Source organism: Sceloporus occidentalis, unplaced genomic scaffold (genome assembly GCF_023333645.1).
Source record: "Sceloporus occidentalis isolate IW3139 unplaced genomic scaffold, rSceOcc1.0.p SCAF_181, whole genome shotgun sequence".
Lineage (NCBI taxonomy): Eukaryota > Metazoa > Chordata > Lepidosauria > Squamata > Phrynosomatidae > Sceloporus > Sceloporus occidentalis.
In genome coordinates this window covers 696,684-720,967 of record NW_028317161.1, presented here as the reverse complement: position 1 = coordinate 720,967, position 24,284 = coordinate 696,684, and the positions used below count along the sequence as shown (strand labels likewise).

General features: G+C 45.0%; 1 protein-coding gene across 1 annotated transcript; it reads left to right on the top strand.

Moving 5' to 3' along the window:
- Positions 1-22,005: 22,005 nt before the first annotated feature.
- Positions 22,006-23,643, top strand: LOC149278763 (gap junction alpha-10 protein-like). The gene has a single exon (XM_089501759.1). It carries the CDS (start codon positions 22,006-22,008, stop codon positions 23,641-23,643), a length of 1,638 nt encoding a protein of 545 aa, XP_089357885.1.
- The last annotated feature ends 641 nt before the right edge of the window (positions 23,644-24,284 follow it).

Genomic DNA, 24,284 nt, shown 5'->3' with positions numbered 1-24,284 from the left:
ACTGCATTTTCGGTTTCAGTCCAGAATTCGTTTCGGTGCATCCCTACTACTAATGAAGTGGTAGGCCTACACCACATCAATGTTTGGCTTAGTATATAGTGATAGGAGTTATGCTGCACTATTGTCAATGTCTGGCTCAATGTATAGTGATAGGTGTTATGCTGTACCACCGTCATTGTCTGCCTCAGTATATAGGTGTAGGTGTTATGCTGTACAACCGTCAATGTCTGCCTCAGTATATAGTGATAGGTGTTATGCTGTACCACCGTCAATTTCTGCCTCAGTATATAGTGATAAGTGTTATGCTGTACCATCGTCAATGTCTGCCTCAGTCTATAATGATAACAGTAATGCTGTACCACCTTCAGTGTCTGCGCCGGTATATAATGGTAGAAGCTATGTGTTACCTTTCGCCGGCGGGTCTGTCCAGGGAGCTCCTCTGCTGCCGTCCTCGGTGCTATGGAAGTGCACACACGTGCACGCTGTCATGGCGGCCAGGAATCCTTACCCAGCAACTGCGTACGTCACGCTAGGGGGCGGGTCCTCCCGCTTTTTATCTGATTGGCTGATTATTGCCTGCAGCTGTTTGGCACCAAATTTAAGCCCACTGCTCACTCTAATCTGAGCCCTTGTGTGGTACATTCGTTATCACTGTCTCAGTGTGCTATATATCTGATATTCTGGTTTTCTGACTCCTGCTTTGTTCCTGACTACTCTTTGATCGCCGCCTGGATTGACTTCGGATTGCTTTTTGAACTTTGCCTGTTTGCTGCCTGCCTTGACCTTGGACTGTGACCTGTTTTTGCTATTTGTACTGTTCCGCTGCTGTCCCACTATTCCTCCTACAACTACTTGTCCGGATAGCTCACCACTCTGCATACGGGACCCGTCCCTTGTCGGATTGTTACAGTACACAAGGGCCATTTAATGGATCCCGCAGAAATGGATCAGCTGTTTCGGTCACAGGAGGCAAGAATGCAAGGACTGGATCATCGTATGGATCAATTGGCGCAAGCCCTGCAGACTCTCCTCACACGCACTGATCCAGTGTCAGGTACCGCTGCACCTCCTGTTAACCCCCAAGTTACCACACCGCCCGCTGCGACTATACCGTTACGCCTACCGTCTCCACCTCGTTATGGAGGGGATCCCACCACCTGTAGAGGTTTCCTCAATCAATGTGCGATCCAGTTTGAGCTGATGCCTTCTATGTTCCCGTCTGACCGAGCCCGTGTCGGCTATATGATTTCACTCCTAACAGACCGAGCCCTAGCCTGGGCTTCACCTCTTTGGCAAAAAGAGTCGCCTTTAATCAATGACTACCGTGACTTTGTGGCTACCATGCAAAGAATCTTTGACATGCCGGGCCGTGAGGCTACAGCCTCTGCATCGCTCATGTCCCTCCAACAAGGCTCCCGTTCCTTATCGGACTATGCCATAGAATTCAGAACGATAGCAGCTGAACTTGGTTGGAACAACGAAGCCCTAGTGGCTGCATTCATGCATGGCCTATCTGATAAGTTAAAAGATGAATTAGCAGCCAGAGAAATGCCTGAGGACCTAGAGGATCTAATATTATTCATATCACGCATAGATCTCCGCCTCAGACAGCGACAATCACAAAAGGAGAAACAAAGGAAACCCCATATACGGCTAGCTCCCCGATTCTCCAACTCCACACCCCAGAGCCTAGATCCGGAGGAACCTATGCAATTGGGTGCTACCTCCTTAACTGAGCAAGAAAAGTCTCACCGCCGTAGTGAAGGCCTCTGTTTGTACTGCGGAGGTAGGGGACATTTCGCTAGGTATTGCCCGAACAAGCCGGGAAACGCCCGCACCTAGGTAGGATCAGGGGACCTACTCTGGGTGTTCTTTGTATCTCCCCTGAGCACCAGATCAAACGCATGACTGTTCCTGCCTCGTTATGTTGGGAAAACACCAGGGTTAACGTAGAGGTACTCATCGATTCCGGTGCTGCCGGTAATTTCATCGATTCCAAGTTTGTCACCCGGTATGACATACCTCAGGTCAAGAAACATACACCATTGACATTGGAGGCAATTGATGGCAGACCTCTAAGCCCTTCCACAGTGACACATGAGACAGAGGCCGTTACCTTTCAAGTAGGAGCACTGCATCAAGAAGTCTTGAACTTCAACATAATCACATCTCCTTCCTGTCCTGTTGTGATCGGATTTCCTTGGCTCCAGAAACACAATCCGGTGATAGACTGGAGAACTGCTCAAATCGTGTCTTGGGGTGAGGAGTGTAAAAATTGCTGTCTTTGTAAAATCACGCCCGTACACAGTGTCACTATGTCTCCTCTCTCCACCAGAATTCCGAAACCGTATCAAGCATTTGCGGATGTGTTCAGTAAGAAGGAAGCGGATCGCCTTCCACCCCATCGTCCCTACGACTGCCCGATCGACTTATTACCTGGAACCACACCTCCTAGGGGCAGGGTGTACCCTCTTTCGAAACCAGAGAATGAGGCCATGGAAGCCTACATCAAGGAGAATTTGGAGAAAGGCTTCATCAGACGGTCCTCCTCCCCGGCAGGAGCGGGATTCTTCTTTGTCAAAAAGAAAGAGGGGGATTTAAGACCATGTATTGATTACCGTGGTTTGAACCAGATAACAATAAAGAACAAGTATCCCATACCTCTGATTCCTGAATTATTTGACCGACTAAAGGGGGCTAAAATCTTCACAAAGCTCGATCTCAGAGGGGCCTATAACCTTGTACGGATTTGTGAAGGACATGAGTGGAAGACCGCCTTCAATACCAGGTCAGGTCACTATGAATACCTGGTCATGCCATTTGGGCTCTGCAATGCCCCAGCGGTCTTCCAAGACTTTATTAATGATTGCCTCAGAGACTACCTCTCCCAATTCGTCATAGTATATCTTGACGATATCCTGATATATTCACCTGATCTCCATACCCATCGCCGGCATACTACCCTCGTTCTTCAAAGATTAAGGGAGAATGGACTCTATGCTAAGCTTGAAAAATGTCTGAGGTTTCCAAAGTTGCATTTCTGGGCTACATCATCAGTCCGTCTGGTTTTGAAATGGATCCTACCAAATTGAACGCCATCCTTCACTGGCCTAAACCAGAAGGCTTAAAACCTCTTCAGCGATTCTTGGGTTTTGCAAATTATTACAGGCGATTTATCCGGAATTTCTCACGGGTCGCAGCTCCTCTCACAGCCCTTACGAAGAAGGGAGCCGACGTACACAATTGGCCCAAAGAAGCATACCAAGCCTTTCAGAAACTCAAAAAGGCATTTACCTCTGCTCCGGTCCTGGTTCACCCTGACCCGTCTCTTCCATTCACCCTTGAGGTCGATGCTTCAGAATGTGGAGCGGGAGCTGTACTTTCCCAAAGGAAAACGTATTCCAGTCCGTTACACCCATGTGGCTTCTTTTCGAAGAAATTCAGTTCATCCGAAAGGAACTATGATGTGGGAAACCGGGAACTCCTAGCCATTATTCTTGCGTTGGAAGAGTGGAGACACCTCTTGGAAGGAACCACCATTCCGATAACCATCATTACTGATCACAAGAATCTATCCTATCTGAGCACCGCTAAACGCTTAAACCCTCGACAGGCCCGCTGGGCACTCTTTTTGTCTCGCTTTCAATATGTCATTACTTACAGACCCGGCTCCAAAAATACCAAGGCTGATGCTTTATCTCGTCAACATACTACTATCAAGGAGGAGGAGGAGATCGAAAAAGAACCCATTATTCCAAGGAATAGGATACTGGCCATGGTTAAAACCACACTTGAGTCTCCTCTAATAACCAGAATCAAGGCTATGCAACACCATCTTCCTACCGACCTACCACAGGGAAAATTGTTTGTACCCATGCGGGAGAAGATTCCCATCATGTCAATCCATCATAATACTTTACCTACTGGACATCCAGGTGTTTCTCGAACCATTTCATTGATCAAAAGATCATACTGGTGGCCTACCATGAATAAGGACATCAAGGAATACGTGTTAGCCTGTCAAGCTTGCGCCAGGGTGAAGACACCTCGCTCACTACCTTCTGGTCTGCTACAACCACTTCCTCTACCCGAACAACCTTGGACTCATTTATCGATGGATTTTATCGTGGATTTGCCACCTTCCAACAAGTATACTACTATTCTGGTTGTGGTCGATAGATACTCAAAAATGGCTCATTTCGTTCCGCTTCTTGCTTTACCTACAGCAGCAGCACTTTCTACCATCTTCATCAGAGAGATCTTCCGATTGCATGGACTGCCTAAGGAAATAGTCTCAGACAGGGGGAGCCAATTCGTGTCGAGATTCTGGAGAACATTCTGCTCTGAGATGGGAATCAAATTACCGTTTTCATCTGCCTACCATCCCCAATCCAATGGGGCAGCAGAGAGGACCAACCAATCACTGGAACAGTACCTTCGCCTTTTCGTTTCAGACCATCAGGACAATTGGTCCAATCTTCTTCCCTGGGCAGAATTTGCCTTCAACAATGCTACACATGAATCCACTAAAACCTCTCCGTTCTTCTGTTGTTCCGGTGTACATCCACGTTTCCTGCCCGACTCCTTTCAAGTCAGTAACATTCCTACTCAGGATGACAGACTGGCAGAATTAAGAGGAATCTGGAATACAGTTCGGGAATCGCTAAAATTGGCTACCGAGAAACAAAAGAAATACGCAGACAAAAGAAGAGGGGGAACACCCTCCTATCTCCCTGGAGATCGTGTGTGGTTATCCACGAAGAACATAAAATTACGTGTTGCCCCTAGATACATCGGCCCTTACAAGATCCTCAGACGCATCAACCCAGTGGCTTACGAGTTGCAACTGCCTCCAACTCTTAGGATACCCCGGGTATTTCATGTGTCCCTCCTGAAACCCCTTCACTGTAACCGGTACACCACTCTGGATCCTGTTCCGGATAAGGTCCAGGTTGATGGTCACGAAGAGTATGAGGTGCGTTCTATACTGGACTCCCGTTTCCACAGGGGCTCTTTACAGTATTTGGTCCATTGGAAGGGTTATGGACCCGAAGAACGTTCCTGGGTGTCGGCCAAGGATCTTCATGCCCCACATCTGGTGAAAGGTTACCATCGCCGCTTTCCTTCCGTCCTGGTTGTGCCCGTCCGGAGTCCGGCCCTTGCGGAGGGGGTTCTGTTACCTTTCGCCGGCGGGTCTGTCCAGGGAGCGCCTCTGCTGCCGTCCTCGGTGCTATGGAAGTGCACACACGTGCACGCTGTCATGGCAGCCAGGAATCCTTACCCAGCAACTGCGTATGTCACGCTAGGGGGCGGGTCCTCCCGCTTTTTATCTGATTGGCTGATTATTGCCTGCAGCTGTTTGGCACCAAATTTAAGCCCACTGCTCACTCTAATCTGAGCCCTTGTGTGGTACATTCGTTATCACTGTCTCAGTGTGCTATATATCTGATATTCTGGTTTTCTGACTCCTGCTTTGTTCCTGACTACTCTTTGATCGCCGCCTGGATTGACTTCGGATTGCTTTTTGAACTTTGCCTGTTTGCTGCCTGCCTTGACCTTGGACTGTGACCTGTTTTTGCTATTTGTACTGTTCCGCTGCTGTCCCACTATTCCTCCTACAACTACTTGTCCGGATAGCTCACCACTCTGCATACGGGACCCGTCCCTTGTCGGATTGTTACACTATGAAGTTTTAAAGTGTGTGGGTGTGGGGGGTGCCACATACAGGATCCGCCCCAGGTGCCAATGTACGCCCCTGGGCTTAGTGAATGAGGGACAAAAGGACTCTGGGGATGATTACAGGGGGAGAGGATCTCTCAATGTCACAGTAGGGTCAGAAGGAGGGAAGACTGCACTGACTCTCACAGGCTTCCCCTAATCTGCAGTCAGTGTGGCAAATATTTTTTGATGCAGCAGTGGAGGGAGTGATTGCATACTAGGGAGCGTGGAGCAGGGCCTAAGGAAATGTCTAGGGTCCAAGTTTTCAATATTTAAAAAATGTTTTTGTTACAAAGATTAGCTGTTTTTTAATGTATTAAACATACATTATTTTACCAGTATAAATATATATATATATATTATTGTACTTGTTTGCAAAACAAGATGGGGAGAAAGTGGGGTAAGGGAAAGTGAGAAAAGAGGTATCTGATGGAGAGACCCCCCCAGATTTTAGGGGTTCCTACTAGACTTGGGCACCAGGGGGCTCTTCGTGTTCGTCTCCGTACTCATCTTCGGAGAAAAAAAAAATCGTATTCCGCGAATATTCGTTCCCGTCTTCTTTTTGGGCGAATATTCGTGGACATTCTTCGTGCTCGTTTCATCTTCGTTTTCTCCCGGCTGCGTAAGTTGCGTTACTTTATTGGCCTTCTGTTTGGACATTGACATTTTGGATTGGAATGCCACAAATTGTTCCAGGGTGGGCTGGACATGCAGTGCTCCAACCTGCCTTGGTCTCTGGCTGCCAGCACTAGCTGCTGCTGCTGCTGCTATTGGCTCAGAAGCAGCTGTTGGGTTTTTTTTCCACAGCCACCAGCTATGCTGCCTGCACTAAGTTTTACTTCTGCATCTTTCCCCAATAGCACAGCGTTGTGTTGAGTGCTGAGGTGATGCTTCATGCTAGCACTGGTAAAATGGCCAGACACTTTCCCTCTGCTTATTAGCTTCCCACAATGTTTGCACTTTCCATAGCGCCCTTCTTCAACATTTTCAAAGTGCTCCCAAATTGGGGCGCGCATAGCCTTGGAGTGTGCCTTGGGTGCTGCTCCTACTGCTCGGGGTGGATGAACAGAGGTAGAACTAGTGGTGGTGGGACTGGTGGTAACAGTACTGGCCATAGTGGGACTGCTTATTGCTTTAACTTTAGATTTGGTAGGTTTTGCTGCTGCTGTTGGTGGTGATGATCGTAGCGTAGAAGGTGGAGGCTCAGGGGAAAATTGTACACTAGTCATTTGGACACTGCTCCCTGAGGTATCTGATTCCTGACCACTCATCTCCTCTACTTTCTCTGGCTCATAGTCTAGTTCTACATTAGCCAGATCAAATGGAATTCCTGCTAGGCTGGAGCTAAGACTGATATCGTCGTGAGACTCGTGACTAGTAGTAGTGCGAGCAGGAAAAACAGACTCTGCACTTGGCCTCTCAGTCTCAGGCTCCTCTGCTACCTCGCTAGGTGGAGTTCCACTATGTGTAGCCCTCTCTCTAACTGTCTTTACAAAAATATTGTAAGGACTTGGTGGCTTGCTAGAGGTACTAGGAGGACATGGCGTGGCGGTACCGGTGGGAACAGTAGGCGCAGCACTAGTGGTGGTAGAGGCGGTAGAGGTGGGGGTGGTGGTGGTGGTTTTCCCTGCGAAGGAATGAGATCGCTTTGGTTTGGGAAAACCCCTCTGAGTCTTGCTGCTAATTTGGCTCTGCTTGGTACCTTGCATTCTGCTTTTGGATGGGGAAGATGCTGCTTGGGGCAAAAGGCACTTCTTTTTACTCACTGGGCTAGTAGAAGTACTAGTTGTGCTACCCTTTAACTTTGAACGTGCTTCTGGTGCTTTAGGCTTTCCGTAAAAAACTATAGAGCTTGTGGGCCTAGCCGCACTACTACTGCCTGCTTTTGGTGCCTTTCCTTTACTTGATGATCCTTCAAGCAATGCTTCCCCAAATGATAAGCAAGAGCTTGGCCTACTTGGCCGACTAGACTGACGCAAAGGCTGCATCTTAGAACTGGTGGTGGTGCTGGTGGTGGTGGTGGTGGTGATAGATGGAGCTTGTCCCTCCTTAGTCCCAAAATGAGGATCCATTTCAAATTTTGTGTTGTGTGTGTAGTGTAGTGTTTAAAAAAACTTTAAAAGATGGGGGGGCGTGGCTAGCGCTTGCTAAATATGGCCGCATGAGTTGCTAGCTCTGTGGAAACACCGGGTACCTACCGCATTTTGGGAGCTTTTTTCGATGATGGGCAAGACACACAGGTCGGCGCCGACACCTAAATCCACTGGGCACCGGGAGAAGCCTCCTCCGGCCTTGGTGAAGGCTTATTTTAATAGTTTTCCGGATCGGGACTTGGACCCTCCGCATGCCAAAATGGCGTCTCCGCCTCCGAGCCCGCGCAGTACTCACTCGGATTCACCTTCCTTGGCGGGTTCTTTGGCACCATCTCTACCGCACACGGAGCATGCATGGCAGGAGGCGGTCAAAGACTTACCTACAAAGGCGGAGATGGCTGGATTAATTCATTCCGCCTTATCGGGCCTTCGTGAAGACCTGAAGGAAATAAAACACAACCTTTCCCATCTTGGTGACCGTGTGGCCTCTCTTGAAGATGGGCATACCAAGATTGCCTCTACAGTGGATGGCTTATCCGACCAATGTGCCTCCCAGCAGGGTATGATATCTCGTCTCCTTCGTCAAGTTGAGGATTTGGATAACCGGGGCCGCCGATCCAATATCCGGATTCGGGGCCTACCCGAGACTATACTTGCTGCTGAGCTACCTTCCACCCTCCAGGCCCTGTTTAACAATATTCCAGACCAGCCTGAGGATACGTGTAGAAAACGTGAGAAAAACCAGTATAGGGAATAGGATAGTGAATGGTAGGAATAATCAACCTTATTGACTTTCCTTGTGTATCTGGAACCACAGCTGCAACCCTTAAGCAACACTCTCCGGGTGTTGAAGTAATACAGCAAAAAGTCCACTAGGGGGCGCTCGTGTGTTCCATTCAATGAAAAATAAAACAGAGAAAAAAAAAAAAAATATATAGTGTAGGAGTAAAACAGTGTGTAATGCCCTGCGTATCGCAGATTTCCCACTCACAGTGTGTTGATGGGGTTCAGTGCGTCGTAGAGATGGCCTTGAGGTCCATATACAGGGATATATACCGAGGAAACAAACCAGAAAAGAATCCAATAGTGTATTATGTATATAGCGCTAAATACGCAACAAGTGGAGATATACTTACACTTAAATAAGTGTCAAGATGCCCGTAATTTCTGGCGATGATCTGGTCACATCCGTGTATTCTTCTGGTTTGAGGGGTCCAATAGTTGGATACCAATGTGTGTGTGGTGTATAGAAACCGCCACTATCCACATAGAAGGTATGTAAAGAGAAATATTTATTCTTAATTAGCAGCCAGCTGGATCCATCTCAGCTGCAGCTTTAAAAAGTTTTTTTAAAATAACATAAAAAGTACTGGTACAAATAAAAATACTGATACAAATAAAGAATATATCATAAAAGTCCTTAAAAAAGTCACTCTACGCGTTTCGCCGTGTGCGGCTTCATCAGGAGTATTTTCTTCTCGTATGTGGAGGTCTTTTTAAATGTGCAGAACCATCTGTTGTGGCGTCTGAATGGAATCCGGAAGCAATTACTGGACTATTGGATTCTTTTCTGGTTTGTTTCCTCGGTATATATCCCTGTATATGGACCTCAAGGCCATCTCTACGACGCACTGAACCCCATCAACACACTGTGAGTGGGAAATCTGCGATACGCAGGGCATTACACACTGTTTTACTCCTACACTATATTTTTTTTTTTTTTTCTCTGTTTTATTTTTCATTGAATGGAACACACGAGCGCCCCCTAGTGGACTTTCAGCCTGAGGATACCCCTATTGTGTTTGATAGGGCCCATAAGGCGCTTCGCCCCAGGGGGCCAGAGGATATGCCACCGAGGGACGTAATCTGTTGCCTACACGAGTATCGGGTGAAGGACCACATAATGCGTTTGTGCCGTGTTAAAAAAGACATTGTCTTCCAGGGTGAGAAGCTTAACATCTTTCAGGATCTTTCACCGATCACCCTGCAGTCCAGGCGGCTACTTCGCCCTCTCACGATGGCTCTGCGAGAAGCGGGTATCCCATATCAATGGGGATTCCCATTTTCTTTGATTGCGAGGAAAGGTACTCACTCTGTGATTCTCCGACAGCCCTCCGACCTTCAGGAGTTCCTTGCGGAGCTTAATCTTCCTCCGGTTACTCTCCCGGAATGGTCCAACGCTTGGGTTCCTGCTCCGCGCCTGACCGCCTTACCTGCGACATGGTCCCAGTTGCCGAGACGTCAACCCCGGTCCAAGCGTTCTGCTGGGACGCCATCGCGACGGGATATTCTCTAAGGGTCATGCCTGGTACAGTTGATGCTTACCTAGTTTTATTACCTGCCTCTCCCTCCTGGGGACCTTGTGCCCTCCTCTTCGAGGACTACCTGCGGATCTGTTGCCTGTTTCCTGGCGTCGGCTTTGTTGGCACAGTTGGTGCCCTTCTCCTCGTCTGGCTGAGATCTTCCTGACGGTCCGACGACCAGCTTCTCTGCAACACGCTACAGGCATCCCTTGCACCAGGTCTCAGCCTTCTGTGTACCTACACCCAAGGTTTCCAGTCGTCGGGACTCATGTGAGATACAACCTCTAGTCGTCTCTACAAATTTTTATTTTTTTTTCTTTAGGTTTGACTTTAATATTTTGGGACCTTTTACCTGGCGTCGTTCCGACGCTGGCATTCTCGAATACCCTTTTTTTTTTTTTGTTAGCGCTACTGGTTCGTGCTGGGGGGGGGTGTTATTTTCGTCCGTATACTCCGCCGTTATGTATTTTTCTTTGTTCTTGTTTACATTTTATTTTGCTTGACATATGCCTTCTGGGCTTCTGGCCATAGCCGGTTCATCTCCGGTTTTACATTTGCCCTTCAAACATATTGTCTACGCTCGCACCCACATCACACTTCACACTTGTTATGTCCTATGTACCCTGTGTTTCTGTTATGTGATCTAAGGCTTCCTATATGGAATTTTCTTGTCTTGCTACCTTAGGTTCACGTGCTGCGCACGTCTTCCGGTTTTCCGGGAGAGTGTCCCCCCTGGAGCTTGCCCGGTGGAGTCCTTTGGGATTCCACCGTCTGGTACTTGTTCAGTCTCCTGGACATCATGCTCACTGGTTGATGCCCTGGCATCTTGATCTCGCAGTTTTCCTGAGATTGGTTTTATATTTGTTTTCCTTTATTGTTTTATGTTTGATTGTTCGTTTCTGCTCTGTTTCTCGGGTATATGTGCAACTACACACCATGCCATCTTATGATACCAGTTGTCTCTCCACTCGGCCTAATGTCACTTGAATCTATTAAACTGGTCTCCCTGAATGTTAGGGGGTTGAATGTACCTGAAAAAAGATCCCGACTGTTACTGGAGCTCCATAGACTGAAAGTACGTATCGCCTTTTTGCAAGAGACGCATTTTCGTGACACTAAAGAACCTAGGCTGACTAACCATAGATATTCTTCCATCTTTCTCTCGAGTCACTCCCATTCGAAATCCAAAGGTGTGGCGATACTCATACACAAATCATTGCCCTTTCGTGTGTTAGATAGTTGGAGGGATCGAGATGGGCATTGTATTTTCATTAAGGGGTTCCTTGGCTCGCATAAAATTACTCTAGCAAACGTTTATGCCCCAAATCGCCGGCAGCCTCAGTTCCTAACGTCCACGATTAAACGCCTTATGGAGTTCCAGGAGGGCCTCACCGTTATGGGGGGGGATCTCAATATGGTGTTTCACCCCTCCGCAGATTGCTCCACGGGACGATCCCATATAGCTTATGCTAGAATCAATCGCCTTAAACGGCTTTTGCATTTAGCCCAGCTTATTGATGCCTGGAGGACACTTCACCCCTTCGATAGGGATTATACATACCATTCCCACCTGCACAACAGTTACACGCGGATTGACACTTTTTTTATTTCACACCATCATCTTCCTATGTTGCACTCCTCGTCGATTGGGCCTTCTACATTTAGCGACCATTCCCCGGTCTTTATGTCTTTGAAGCTCTCTTCCTTCCCGGTTCGGCCCTGGATATGGCGTTTTAATGAAAATATCCTATCTAATCCTACCTATGCTTCGGACGTCACGGAACTTCTGGACAATTATTTTCAAGACAATTATACCCCAGACGTCCCTGTTCCTACAGTTTGGGAGGCCCATAAAGCGGTGGTCCGGGGGAAATTTATTCAAATTGGCTTCCATATTAAAACCCTTGCGCTGGCAGAAACGCTGGATCTGATTAAACGAATTTCGGATCTTGAGCGTTCGCATAAACTCACTAGGGACCCGGCGGTGTTGACCCAATTGGAAGTTCTTCGTGCCTCCTTAGCGTCCCTAACGAATACGCGACTTAAACGCCACTTCCTCCTTACGAGGAAGCGGTTTTTTGAGTTTGGTGACAAACTGGGGAGATTGCTCGCTAGGGCTCTTCGGTCTCAGAAGGCGACTAACTTCATCCCCCGTATTGTTTCTGATAGGGGCAAACCCTTGTGCTCCACTCCTCAGATTGCGGAATGTTTCCGTTCTTTTTATCAAAAGCTTTATGCCCTGCCCTCTGTCCGGGATGCATTCCCGGATTATACCTCAGTCTTGGATGCCTACCTAGCCAAGTATTTCCCGACATCTCTTACTGTACCTGAAATTGACTCTTTGAATTCCCCTATCTCTTTGGACGAGGTTGTCGATGCGGTTAAGTCTACTAAACAGGGGAAATGCCCGGGACCGGATGGTCTCACGATTGCTTATTACAAGAAATTTATTCCCATATTAGGTCCGCACTTGGTTAAAACATTCAACGCTTTGGCGTCTGGGGAGCATTTCCCTCTGCAAACCAATACGGCTCATATCTCTGTAATTTTGAAGCCCGGGAAAGACCCTGATTCCTGTGGCAGTTATCATCCCATTTCCCTCTTAAATTCGGACGTTAAGTTATTAGCGAAAATTCTGGCGAACAGGCTGAAGCCCCTAATTCCCCGTCTTGTACATCCTGACCAGGTGGGCTTCGTCCCGGGCAGAGAGGCTAGGGATAATACTATCAGGGTCCTTGATCTTTTGGATTTTGCTGCCCATTCCTCCCTGCCGCTTGCGTTGGTCTCCTTAGATGCGGAAAAGGCGTTTGACAGGGTGGCCTGGCCCTATTTGTTCCGTCTGTTGGAGAAATTGGGTCTTGGACGTTGTTTTTTGACATGGCTTAGGGCAATGTACCATGAACCGAAGGCTCATATTAAGGTTAACGGTCTTTTGTCGGGCCCGGTCACCCTGTCGAACGGAACACGGCAGGGCTGCCCTCTGTCTCCACTTTTGTTTATTTTGGGGCTGGAGCCTCTGGCGGCTGCGCTCCGCGCTAACCCCCAGGTGTCTGGGATTTTTGTAGCGGGTGTTCAACACAAGGTGGCCTTGTATGCTGATGACATGTTATGCTTTGTCACACGGCCTAGGTCCTCCCTGCCCCATCTACTTTCGGAGCTGGACTTATTTGGACGCCTATCCAATTATAAAATTAATGTTCAGAAGTCGGAGCTCCTCTGTACCGGCATTCCTCCCTCCGATGTGCAACTGCTCGGCCGTAAGTTCTCCTTTCGTATCTGCGACGGTTCCTTGACTTACCTGGGTCTTAAAATATCCACTGATTCCACCCGGTTGCTCTCCCTTAACCTAATGCCGCTCCTCGACGCTGTTTCTGCAGACCTCCGCGGGTGGGCTTCTTCGCATATTTCATGGTTTGGCAGGATTGCCGTCCTCAAGATGAATATCCTTCCCAGATTTTTATATATATTCCAATCCTTGCCGATTTTTGTGCCAAGGACTTTTTTCAAGAAGTGTGCTCGGATTTTTACCTCCTACATTTGGTCGGCTAGGTCACCTAGGCTGGCTCGTTCCCATTTAATTCGCCCTAAACTTAAGGGGGGCATGGGGGTCCCTGATCTAGAGCTTTATTGGAGAGCCGCCCACCTGCGGAGGATCGTGGAGTGGACTATCGGTGTTCCCAAACAGTGGTTGGCGGTAGAGGAGGCCCTCTTGTCTTTCCCCCTAAATGTGCTCCCATGGCTCTCTGGCCCGAATCCCTGCTCAGATATAGGTCGCTTCACGACGTTATTGCCTACGTTTCGGGTGATCGGGCACGCTATGAGGGGTGGTGTGATATCGTCTATGCCTTGTCCCATGCTCCCACTGGTCCCTAACCCGGAGTTTTTGCCGGGTTGGAGGTTGTGCCGTTCGCTGCCCCTGCGCTCTTTCGCTCGGTTGCCCCTACGCTACCACCATGTCTGCTTAGGGACCCTTGCTGTTACCGCGGAGGTGGTTTTTGCCTCCTCTGATTCGACTCAGGCTCAGCGTTTTTTTTTTACACCAGTTGCGCCATTATATCTCTTCTTTACCCCGGACCACCCTTTTGTCCAGACCGCTCTCCAACTTTGAGTCTCTCTGCACCCACCAGACGGAGCCACAGCATCTCCTTTCGGCGCTATATGCTATACTGTTGGACTCCGTTTCGGTTACTAAACCCTTTTTCCTCAGCCTATGGGAGAGTGATCTGGGTATCTCCCCCTCTCCACAAGAGTGGGATAAGGCGCTGCTGGCAATTCATAAGGGATCACTCTCTAGCAAATTGCAGGAGTGCTCCTACAAAGTTCTGACGCGGTGGTACAAGGTCCCTGCGGACTTACATCGGTTTATCCCTTCGGTTCCGGATGCCTGCTGGCGTTGTGGTGCCGCGGGAGGTATGCTGCTCCACCTATGGTGGTCGTGCCCTCCGATCCGATCCTTTTGGGACACGGTTTGGAGGGTCATTGACTTGGTGTGTGCACCTGACATTCCCTGCGTCCCAGCTTCCGTGCTACTGCACTTAAACCCCCTTCCCCACACCGCGTATAAACGCTCGTTGACAATACATTTACTTAACACCGCTAAGTCAATTGTGCCGCGGTTTTGGAAGTCTCCCAATCCACCTCTGTTACAGGCATGGCTTAAAAAAGTTATGTTTGTGGCTCAAATGGAGGATCTCATTTGGTCCGCTAGGGGTAAGGGCCATCAGAATGACCTTAAGTGGTTCTGGTGGCATTCGTTTGTTTCGTCGCCTGATTTTCGCACTATTTTTGGCCCTCATTGTGCCTCCTCATAAATATCTCCACCCATTTGTGGTGCTCTGGTACGCTATTTGGATACCCCTGATACGTGGTACATTATTCTCTCTCAATCTCTCACACATACACATTTACACGATTTTGATGGCATGGTATGACTATATATATTTTTATTTTCTTTATTTTTAGTTTCTTATTGTTATTATGTACACTGCACATGTACTCCCTGCGGAGCATTCTTTCTTGGTTCCTATTATCGTCCGAAGCGTCTTTTTGGTTCCTTGACGCTTTTTGTGTCCTCGTTGAATACCGTTTGCCCCGCACAGCTGATGATATGCACGATGTATTCGGATGATATTACATTTCGTTTACCTCGTTTTTTGTGTCGCTGCTGCCCTTTTGTTTTCCACCGATGCCTGTACTACCGCTTTTTATTGATGCCTTTGAAAGCCGGTTTTGTACTTTCATTGTATCTTTGCACTGTGTATATCACTGTTCAAACCTTTTTCTGCTTACTGTTTGAATAAACGGTGAATTGACAAAAAAAAAAAAAAATAAACTTTAAAAAAAAAGGGGGATAAAAAAATTAAAAACTTTGAATTTACACGGGCCTAAGAGCCTATCCTACTACTATGTTAAACCTAAAGCTATATTTCTTAGTATTCTAGTCAAACTCTAGGCAGACGCTCTCAAGCCCACTAAGCTAAAGTGAGGTTAAGTTATATATAATATTATATTATTAATAGATTAGAATTACTTATGTTATGGATTATAGATAGAATATAGATTATGAATTAGAAAGAATTACTTATATATATTATAGATTATGAATTAGAATTTATTATATTATAGTTATATAATAAATATTAGAAGAATTACTTATATTATGGATTATAGATAGAAGAATATAGATTATGAATTAGAATTTAGAATTACTTATATTATAGATTATGAATTAGAATTTATATTATATTATATAATATATTATAGATTAAGATTAAAGATTAGAATTATTTTAGTACTACAGCTAGTAGCTTGAAGCTTTGCTTAGTATAGTTGTTGTCGTCACACAGTCAATTTTTCTTGAAAAGAAATTAGAAATAAAATAAAATGTCACAGCAAAACAGATAGCTTCACTGCTTGCTGAAACACACAGCACTTATGCGGCTGCACTCACTAGCACAACACGTTCACTTCACTGATGGACTGAGGTGAGCAAAACACATGAAATAAAATTAAATATTATTAATTAAGAAAAATTTACTTGGTCTCCTGCTGTTGCTAAAACAAAGCACAAACTAAAGAGCTGCAGCACCAGTACTAATAAGATTAGCTGAACTATAAGCTAGTAGTAATTAATTATTAATTTTATTTATAGATAATTTAATTAACTATTAAGATAAGAATTATAGAATTATTGATATTACTGAATGATTTTAGATTAGACACTAGTAGATGTCTTGAATGTCTACAGTATACTCTACACTAGTATACTATTCTATTACTATACTAACTATAGTATATATAACTGACAAATATATATATAATTTTATATGTATTCAATTATTAATAATATATTCTATTAAATTATTTATAAATTCTATTATTTAATTTATTTAAGCAGGACAGGCAGTAGGCACTAGTGCCAGCCCAGGGAAAGGGCACCCCAGTGCCAGTGAGGCACTGGGTTCACTGTCAACTCAACAGCACTACACAGTTGATGACAGACAAATTAAATTAAAAAATGATTAAATTAATAAAATTATTATTATTAAATATTAATTCAGTAGAACTCATTGAACACAGTACACTGTGAGAAATGGCAGGCTGAGGCTTACCAGTCTCACACAGAACAGAACAATCTCTCTGTAATGCTCGGATGCAGCACAGCTGTGTTGCCAAAGCAGTCACAGCGAAAAATTAATGGATCTCTCAGGCAAGCTCTGGTCTTATAAATGAGGTTTCAGAATTAAAAAAACAGCAGCACAGGCATTGGACGAGACCCTTAGTGTGACGTCACAAGAGTGAGCTGATTGGACAGACGAGGATCAGCTCACTCCTGTTTGAAATTTTGGCGGCTGCGCGGCAAAAACGAAGACGATCTTCGATTCTTCGTGGTTGTGAGTCTTCGTCTTCGCCTACGGTTTCCCGGCACTGTATTCTGTTCTACGTTCCTTCGGAACGAACAAAAAAACGGCCTCTTCGTGCTCGTTTTCATGTTCGCCCGAAGACGAATGCGCAAGTCTAGTTCCTACACCCATGCTGGTGGGTGTGTGTATTTAGTCATCTGTTTCCTGGCACTTTACTTTCTGTAAGAATAAATTGAACTATGTCTCGAACTTGTAGTCACTTCACTGGACAAAACATTCTAGTCCCTGAAATCAGTGAGAGGAAAAGTAAAGGTTTCATGTTATTTACTCTATTTCAATCTGCATCTTTCATTAAAAAAGGATTTAGTGGCACTAAATTGTGGCTTTAGGCATCCCATGTATGATGACTTATTTTTTAGTGTACTGAAGTATTCCCAATCCCATCAAATGACATCAATATGCGTTAGAAAATCAGGAAAAGATGGGTATGGATGGTGGGCCGATTTGGTGGTGCAACGGGCTACTTGACTAGACTTGCCCCCCAGGCATCCCCTGCTGGGGGCAGGCAGTAATAAGTAGCAACGATGGAAGAAGGTCCAGCAGACATTGGTTGAAGAAATGTGCTTCTATTTTTACTGAAACCGGTGCAAATTCAAATTCTGTAAGGTGTTTGGTCAGGGGTAATAAATAGGGGGATCGGTCAGTAATGGGAACAGCACCATGATCCTAATTATTGTGTTTTTCATATCGGTGACACATCCTACAAAATTGTTATTTAATTAATTTGCTATTTCCATTGACACACAAAGAACATCCTTATGTGTTTTTATTGCGGTGGGCCGTAAGCCTCATGCGGTTCATACATGTTATCTTTTCATCTTATAAGAGCCTTTGTCCCATTTTGCAGATAACATTTTTGAGTGTTCCTGTTTAGCTGTAATTTAGTTTTTTCTCATTTTGTGCATTAGATATAATTATTTTAATAATATAATTTACTATAAAAACATTTGAAAATATGGTGATTTTTTTGTTAAAAAAAATGACTTTTTCTCACTTTTATTTGAAAATTCTTTTACTCATCTGCAAAAACTAATGAAAAAAACCTGCTAAATAGATTCTACTATTTGTCCTAAGTTTAGAAATACCCAATGTTTTTATGTTTTTTTTTGCTTTTTTCTGCAAGTTATTGGGCAATAATTGGGCAAAGTAGCGTTTTGCTATTTCAAAACCATTTTTTCCCCGAAATCTGGTCACTCTGCCTCATGTGCTATTTCGGGTATCTTTGAATCCGGCCAATGCAATTTACCCCATCAAACCATATATTTTTGAAAACCAGACACCCCAGGGTATTTCAAATGCTGGTATTTTAACCCTTTCCACGGACTGATTCTATCAGCCTTTGCCAAACTTTACAGCTCCTGGTATATGTCACTGTCAAACAAGACCCCTATATGTGTTCAGTTACATCTCCTGAGTACAGCGATACCCCCCATGCATGGGTTTGTTGGGTTATTTGGGAGGTAAAAGGCCACCTTTGTGAGGTGTGCATTTTTTGGCATTTGGACATCTGGTCAGTCTGTGCCCATGTCCCATATTTGGGACATCTTTGAAGCCGGCCAATTCGATTTACCCCATCAAATCATAAATGTTTTTAAACTAGGCATCCCATGGGCTTTTAAAATGACAATACCGTATTTGCTCGATTATAAGACGAGGTTTTTTTCAGAGCAAATGCTCTGAAAAATACCCCTCGTCTTCTAATCGGGGTCGTCTTCTAATCAGACCTCAAATAGAGTCTGATTAGGAGACTAAGATCCAGATCCCCCGCACCGCTGCAGGGGACCTGGATCCTCCTGTCTCACCCCCCCCCCCATCATACACACACTTACCGGTGCTTCCTGCTGTATTGCCGGGGCAGCGGGTTGACGTCTACGCGATCCGCGTAGACAACGTCCGCTGCAGCCGGAAGGAGGTGTGGCTAGCAGCGGGGGTTGTCTGCGTCCGTCGCGCAAACCTTCCCCGACTGTCAGAGATCAGAGTTCCCCGCACCGGTGCGGGGAACTCTGATCTCTGACAGCCGGGGAAAGTATACGCGACGGACGGATACAAACCCCCGCTGCCAACTCCACCTCCTTCCGGCTGCAGCAGAAGGCGACGTCAACCCGCTGCCCCGGCTGGAAGCACCGGTAAGAGAGGGCTGAGAGGGGAGGGGAGGGGAGAGTGTGTGTGTGTGTGTGTGTTAGTTAAATGGGGGTATAGGGTGTGTGTGTGTGTGTGTGTGTGTGTGTGTTAAATGGGGGCATAGGGCATTTCTGGAGTGGCGTTAAGGGGGCATTTAATAGAGCACTCTGCCTCCTGAAATGCCTTATACACCTATATGCCACTCTGCCCCATAATATGCATTTTAACCCCCTAAATGCCAGAGTGGCATATAGGGGTATAAGGCATTTCTGGAGGCAGAGTGCTCTATACAATGCCTTTTAACTCCCTTAATGCCACTCTGCCTCCTGAAATGCCTTATACCTCCCTATATGCCACTCTGCCCCATAATATGCATTTTAACCCCCTAAATGCCAGAATGGGATATAGGGGTATAAGGCATTTCTGGAGGCAGAGTGGCATATAGGGGTATAAGGCATTTCTGGAGGCAGAGTGGCACATAGGGGGTCAAAAGGCATACCATGGGGCACAGTGGCATATAGAGGGTTAAAAGGCATATCATGGGCCACAGTGCCATATTGGAGTGGCAAGCCTGGGGGCAGATGTGCGTAACTGGGGGACAGGTTGGAAAATACAAGAAATAAAAACAAAAAAAATATTTTTCTCAATCATAGCTTTTATTAAAAAAAATAGTTTACATGAATTAACATTTACTGGTAAAACTTTTTTCCTTTAGGGTCGTCTTATATTCAGGCTTTTTCTTTTTTTCCTAAGTTAATATTCAGATTTTGGGGGGTCGTCTTATAATCAGGGTCGTCTTATAATCGAGCAAATACGGTATTTTAACTCTTTCCATGCGACAAGTTTTGTGAAGATATAGCGCTAAAAATGTTTATTTTATTTTTTTTATTATTTTTTTTTTATTTTATTTTACTAATCACATTGTGATTAGAAAGCTGGGCTCCATTGACCTGCATGGTTGAATGCAGCACTTGCATTCACCCTGCAGGGGGAGATCGAGAGTTTTCAAGAGGGTCTGGATAGACCCTCTGTGAACTTTGAATTGTGACAGTTGGCACCGCCATCTTGTGAATGGCAGCAATGCCATTCACTGATGGCCCTTGTGGTTGCTATTTGGAGCAATCACAAGATTGCTTAGGAAGTGATTGCCGATCGTGGATCCTGCAAAGCCGCAGATCGCGGCGAAAATGCGGCGATGCAGGTATTAAACAGGGCTTTGTCATACCACTGTATGAGTTAACTTGTGCTTGGCACAGAATGAGTTAAGAGATTTGACTGTATGGCTCAGTTATTAACATTTGTTCACATCTTTCCCTTTGGTGCCAAAGCCTAATATAAAACGTCATTACACATGCAGGAATATGTTACCTGTGGAAGGGTGAAGGGCCAGACATCATGGCTACATTTTCCTGGGGGGGTGGAAACATTGTATCAATGGACACAGGGTAAAATTATTGTCCACAATATGATGCGTACATAACTTTGAACCCCATCATATATGACATCACTATTTCTGCAATGTCCTGCCATGCCATGCAGGCATGACCATATAGTCAAAACAGGAGTGATGTTAAAGTTTCCTTTTGCCAACTGATAGAGGTGTATTTGGTATGAAAATGATCACCAGTACCAGATAATTATGATGATCCTAGTGTCATAATGATGTCAAGTTCGGCTTGCATCCTATTGAGTATTTTGCGGTCCCAATAGTGTCTGATATCCTGCTGTAGCAAACAATGCGTTTACTGCAAGTAATTCACGCTAGGAAAAGAGGAAGAGGCACCCATATAAAACTTTATGCTTGAGGACACATTCAAGTAGATTTATAAAACCAGTCATGTTGACTTTTCTTTCAAACCAATATATGGTATAATTAGATGCAAAATATGTTTACCAGTTCTCATAATGACATTGTATAGGAAATCTCTGTTTCATCATGAACATGCTGGAGGCAATCTGTGTTAATGATAAAATATACTCTATTCTATAGTCTGTATGTCTATAAATAATTCATCTATAATTAAAACTGCATATAAAAAGGAAACCATATGGACTAAACACTCCTGCCTCCAACCCACACTGCTCTACATAACACATGGTGCGAACAAGCATGAAATCGGACATGTCCGATTGATTACTTACTGCTGACACGTACAGGAAGGCATCAAGTGGAAAATCAAAGATTTCTATCTAAATATTGCCTGTCCCTGTAAAGTGGGATTCCTGTGTTTCATCAAATATACTTGGACAGAAGGGTATTGTTATATTAGCTGAGATTGTACCTAAAAGTTACATAAAAGTAACTATGGACAAGCACTGCAAGGGAACTGATGGTCTGGGTGAGAGACTCCGACCTCAGTGATTCCAACAAATGATAGCTGGAGGCTATTCACTGTGACTGCACAATCAATTAGGTTTATGTTTTGCTTCATCAATAGCAGTTTCCCAGAACTATGAATAATGGTCTGCTTTTATTCACCAAGACTTTCTGCTAACATTTCTACCAGCTTCAGCATTCATCAACAATGAGCCATTGACAAAGGGCTGAGCTTTTCTCTGCAAAGGTGAGTACACCTAAATTACTTAAATTTAAAGTACAATCTAGAAATGCAGCTATTCATTTTGAACATTTTATATTTTATGTATGCAGAGATTTTTAGCATTATATCACAAATTAGAACCCCTCTCTTTTGTTCAAATATATAATCTGTTGGTGCTACACGTGTCAATAATAATACAAAGAAGTGTTTCACAATATTACCCTGCTCTCACTGTAAAGATTATTCTTGTTAATGTGGGTACTGGTATCTATTTGATGTCATGTGTTGCAGAAATGATAGTTTGAAGATGGGGGACTGGAATTTGCTGGGCAGTATTCTAGAAGAAGTTCACATTCACTCCACCATTGTTGGTAAGATCTGGCTCACCATTCTCTTTATATTCCGGATGCTTGTTCTTGGAGTGGCAGCTGAAGATGTGTGGGATGATGAACAGGATGACTTTATATGCAACACAGAACAGCCAGGCTGCAGGAATGTGTGCTATGATCAAGCGTTCCCCATCTCACTTATACGGTACTGGGTGTTACAGATAATATTTGTGTCCTCTCCGTCTCTAGTCTACATGGGACATGCTCTTTACAGACTAAGAGCATTGGAAAAGGAGAGACAGAAGAAGCGAGCACAAATCAAGGCAGAGCTGGAGGAGCTAGACACTCTGATTGATGAACATAGGAGACTGGAAAGAGAACTCCGAAAGTTAGAGGAACAAAAAAAAGTAAACAAGGCACCTCTAAGGGGCTCACTGTTACGGACATATGTTCTGCATATCTTAACCAGATCTGTGGTGGAAGTTGGCTTTATGATAGGCCAATATCTATTGTATGGATTTCAACTGGATCCCCTGTATAAGTGTGCACGTTTGCCATGTCCGAACACGGTGGACTGTTTTGTGTCCAGGCCAACAGAGAAGACTATTTTTATGGTTTTTATGCACAGTATAGCAGCGGTATCTCTGTTCCTAAATATCTTAGAAATATTCCATTTGGGAATCAAAAAGTTAAGAAAGGGGTTATACAAGAAGCACATGTCTGATGGGACAGAGGATGAAATAAGCATTTGCAAGTCAAAGAAAAACTCAGTGCAACAGGTTTGCATCATGAGTAATTCTTCACCAAACAAGATGATCCCTATGTCTTCAAGTGGCTACAAGCTGCTACCTGACAAGCAAATGGACTCAGTTGGGCTGCCAGCTTATCTGCCACCTACACAGAGCTTTAAGGAAGTGCAGATGATCAATGACCAAACCCAGTATGGAAAAATCATGGTCCCCGACAAGCATAGGAGGAGTGGAGATCATATTAACATGGACCAGCACAGTGGACAGATTAATAAACAAGAGTCAAGGTATGTAGAATGCCACAGGATGAGTAACCACATTGATCAGTACCACGGACAGGTATTAAACAGGAGTCCCCCTGATCAGCACATGGGAGATCAACCACACCCCTCCAATGTACAAAAGAGGAACCTGTCCTCCAGCAGTGAGGATTCCCATAAGAAATCACAGTACAACAGGAACTGCCTGGGATCCAAGAGCTGCCTAAAGAGCCAGCAGTCTTTAGACCAGACTCGGCATGGTCCAGTCCACCCCCTGAGATCCTGCCTTCATTCCAGTCACATGGAGCTTCCTTCTGCCTTGCGCAAGTACAGTAGGGTTAGCAGTTGCAAGGACTTTGCTGAGGATCGCAGTGACTCTGCAGACAGTGGCCACAGGAAAGTCAGTTCCACTTCCAGGGGGCTGTCCGAGAGCAGGCTGGCCAGTGACCCAGAGAGTTCTGACTCAAGGAATGGTTCAGGCTCTGAGTCAAGAAGGCGAGAGGAAAGTCCAAGCATCACTCCTCCTCCACCATCTGGTCGCAGAATGTCAATGGCAAGTAAAGGCAGGCAGTCAAAGGCTAACCCTCTTTACAGGCTGCTGGTGTAGTTCCAGGCTAACACGTGGTAATGTCCTCCTGTGAATTCCCATGACTTGCTGTACATAAGAGGAAATAATAATGTTGCTAAAAGAAGGCAGGTTAGGAGTACTAGATTATAAATCACAGCAAAAAAGTCAAAATCTAAGTTATTCACAAAAAAGTTCAGGTTCCCTAACTTTGCTATTAAAATTAGTATGCATTCTTTGGTTTGACAGACCATGAATACATTATTTTCTTATTGTATCATGGTTTAGAGCCACTGAATAACACTGGCATTTTATGGAATACCATAAATTAAAACACATACTGGTTTCACATGTCATTTTATGTGTGATAATGCCACAACTTAGTATCGTGTGGCCTAAACTTTGACAACAGCTGTGGGGTGGAGAGCATTCAAAACATAATTTCTCTAAAATATGAGACATGTAACAAATGCTTGGAAAAAGATAAATGCTTTCATGTAAAATATCCCATATACAAAACTTAGTTATGTATTCTCATAAAATAGTTGTTCTTTAGATATTACATTAACACAACATATAGTCAGTGTTGTATGTTCCATTCATTCATTTTTATACACACTTACTGTCAGGCCCACTTTAATGACGCTATAACTAAATAGTGCCAGGCATTAAATATGCTCAGT

Coding starts and splice junctions, on each gene's coding strand:
- LOC149278763 (XM_089501759.1), top strand. CDS start 22,006: ATGGGGGACTGGAATTTGCTGGGCAGTATTCTAGAAGAAGTTCACATT.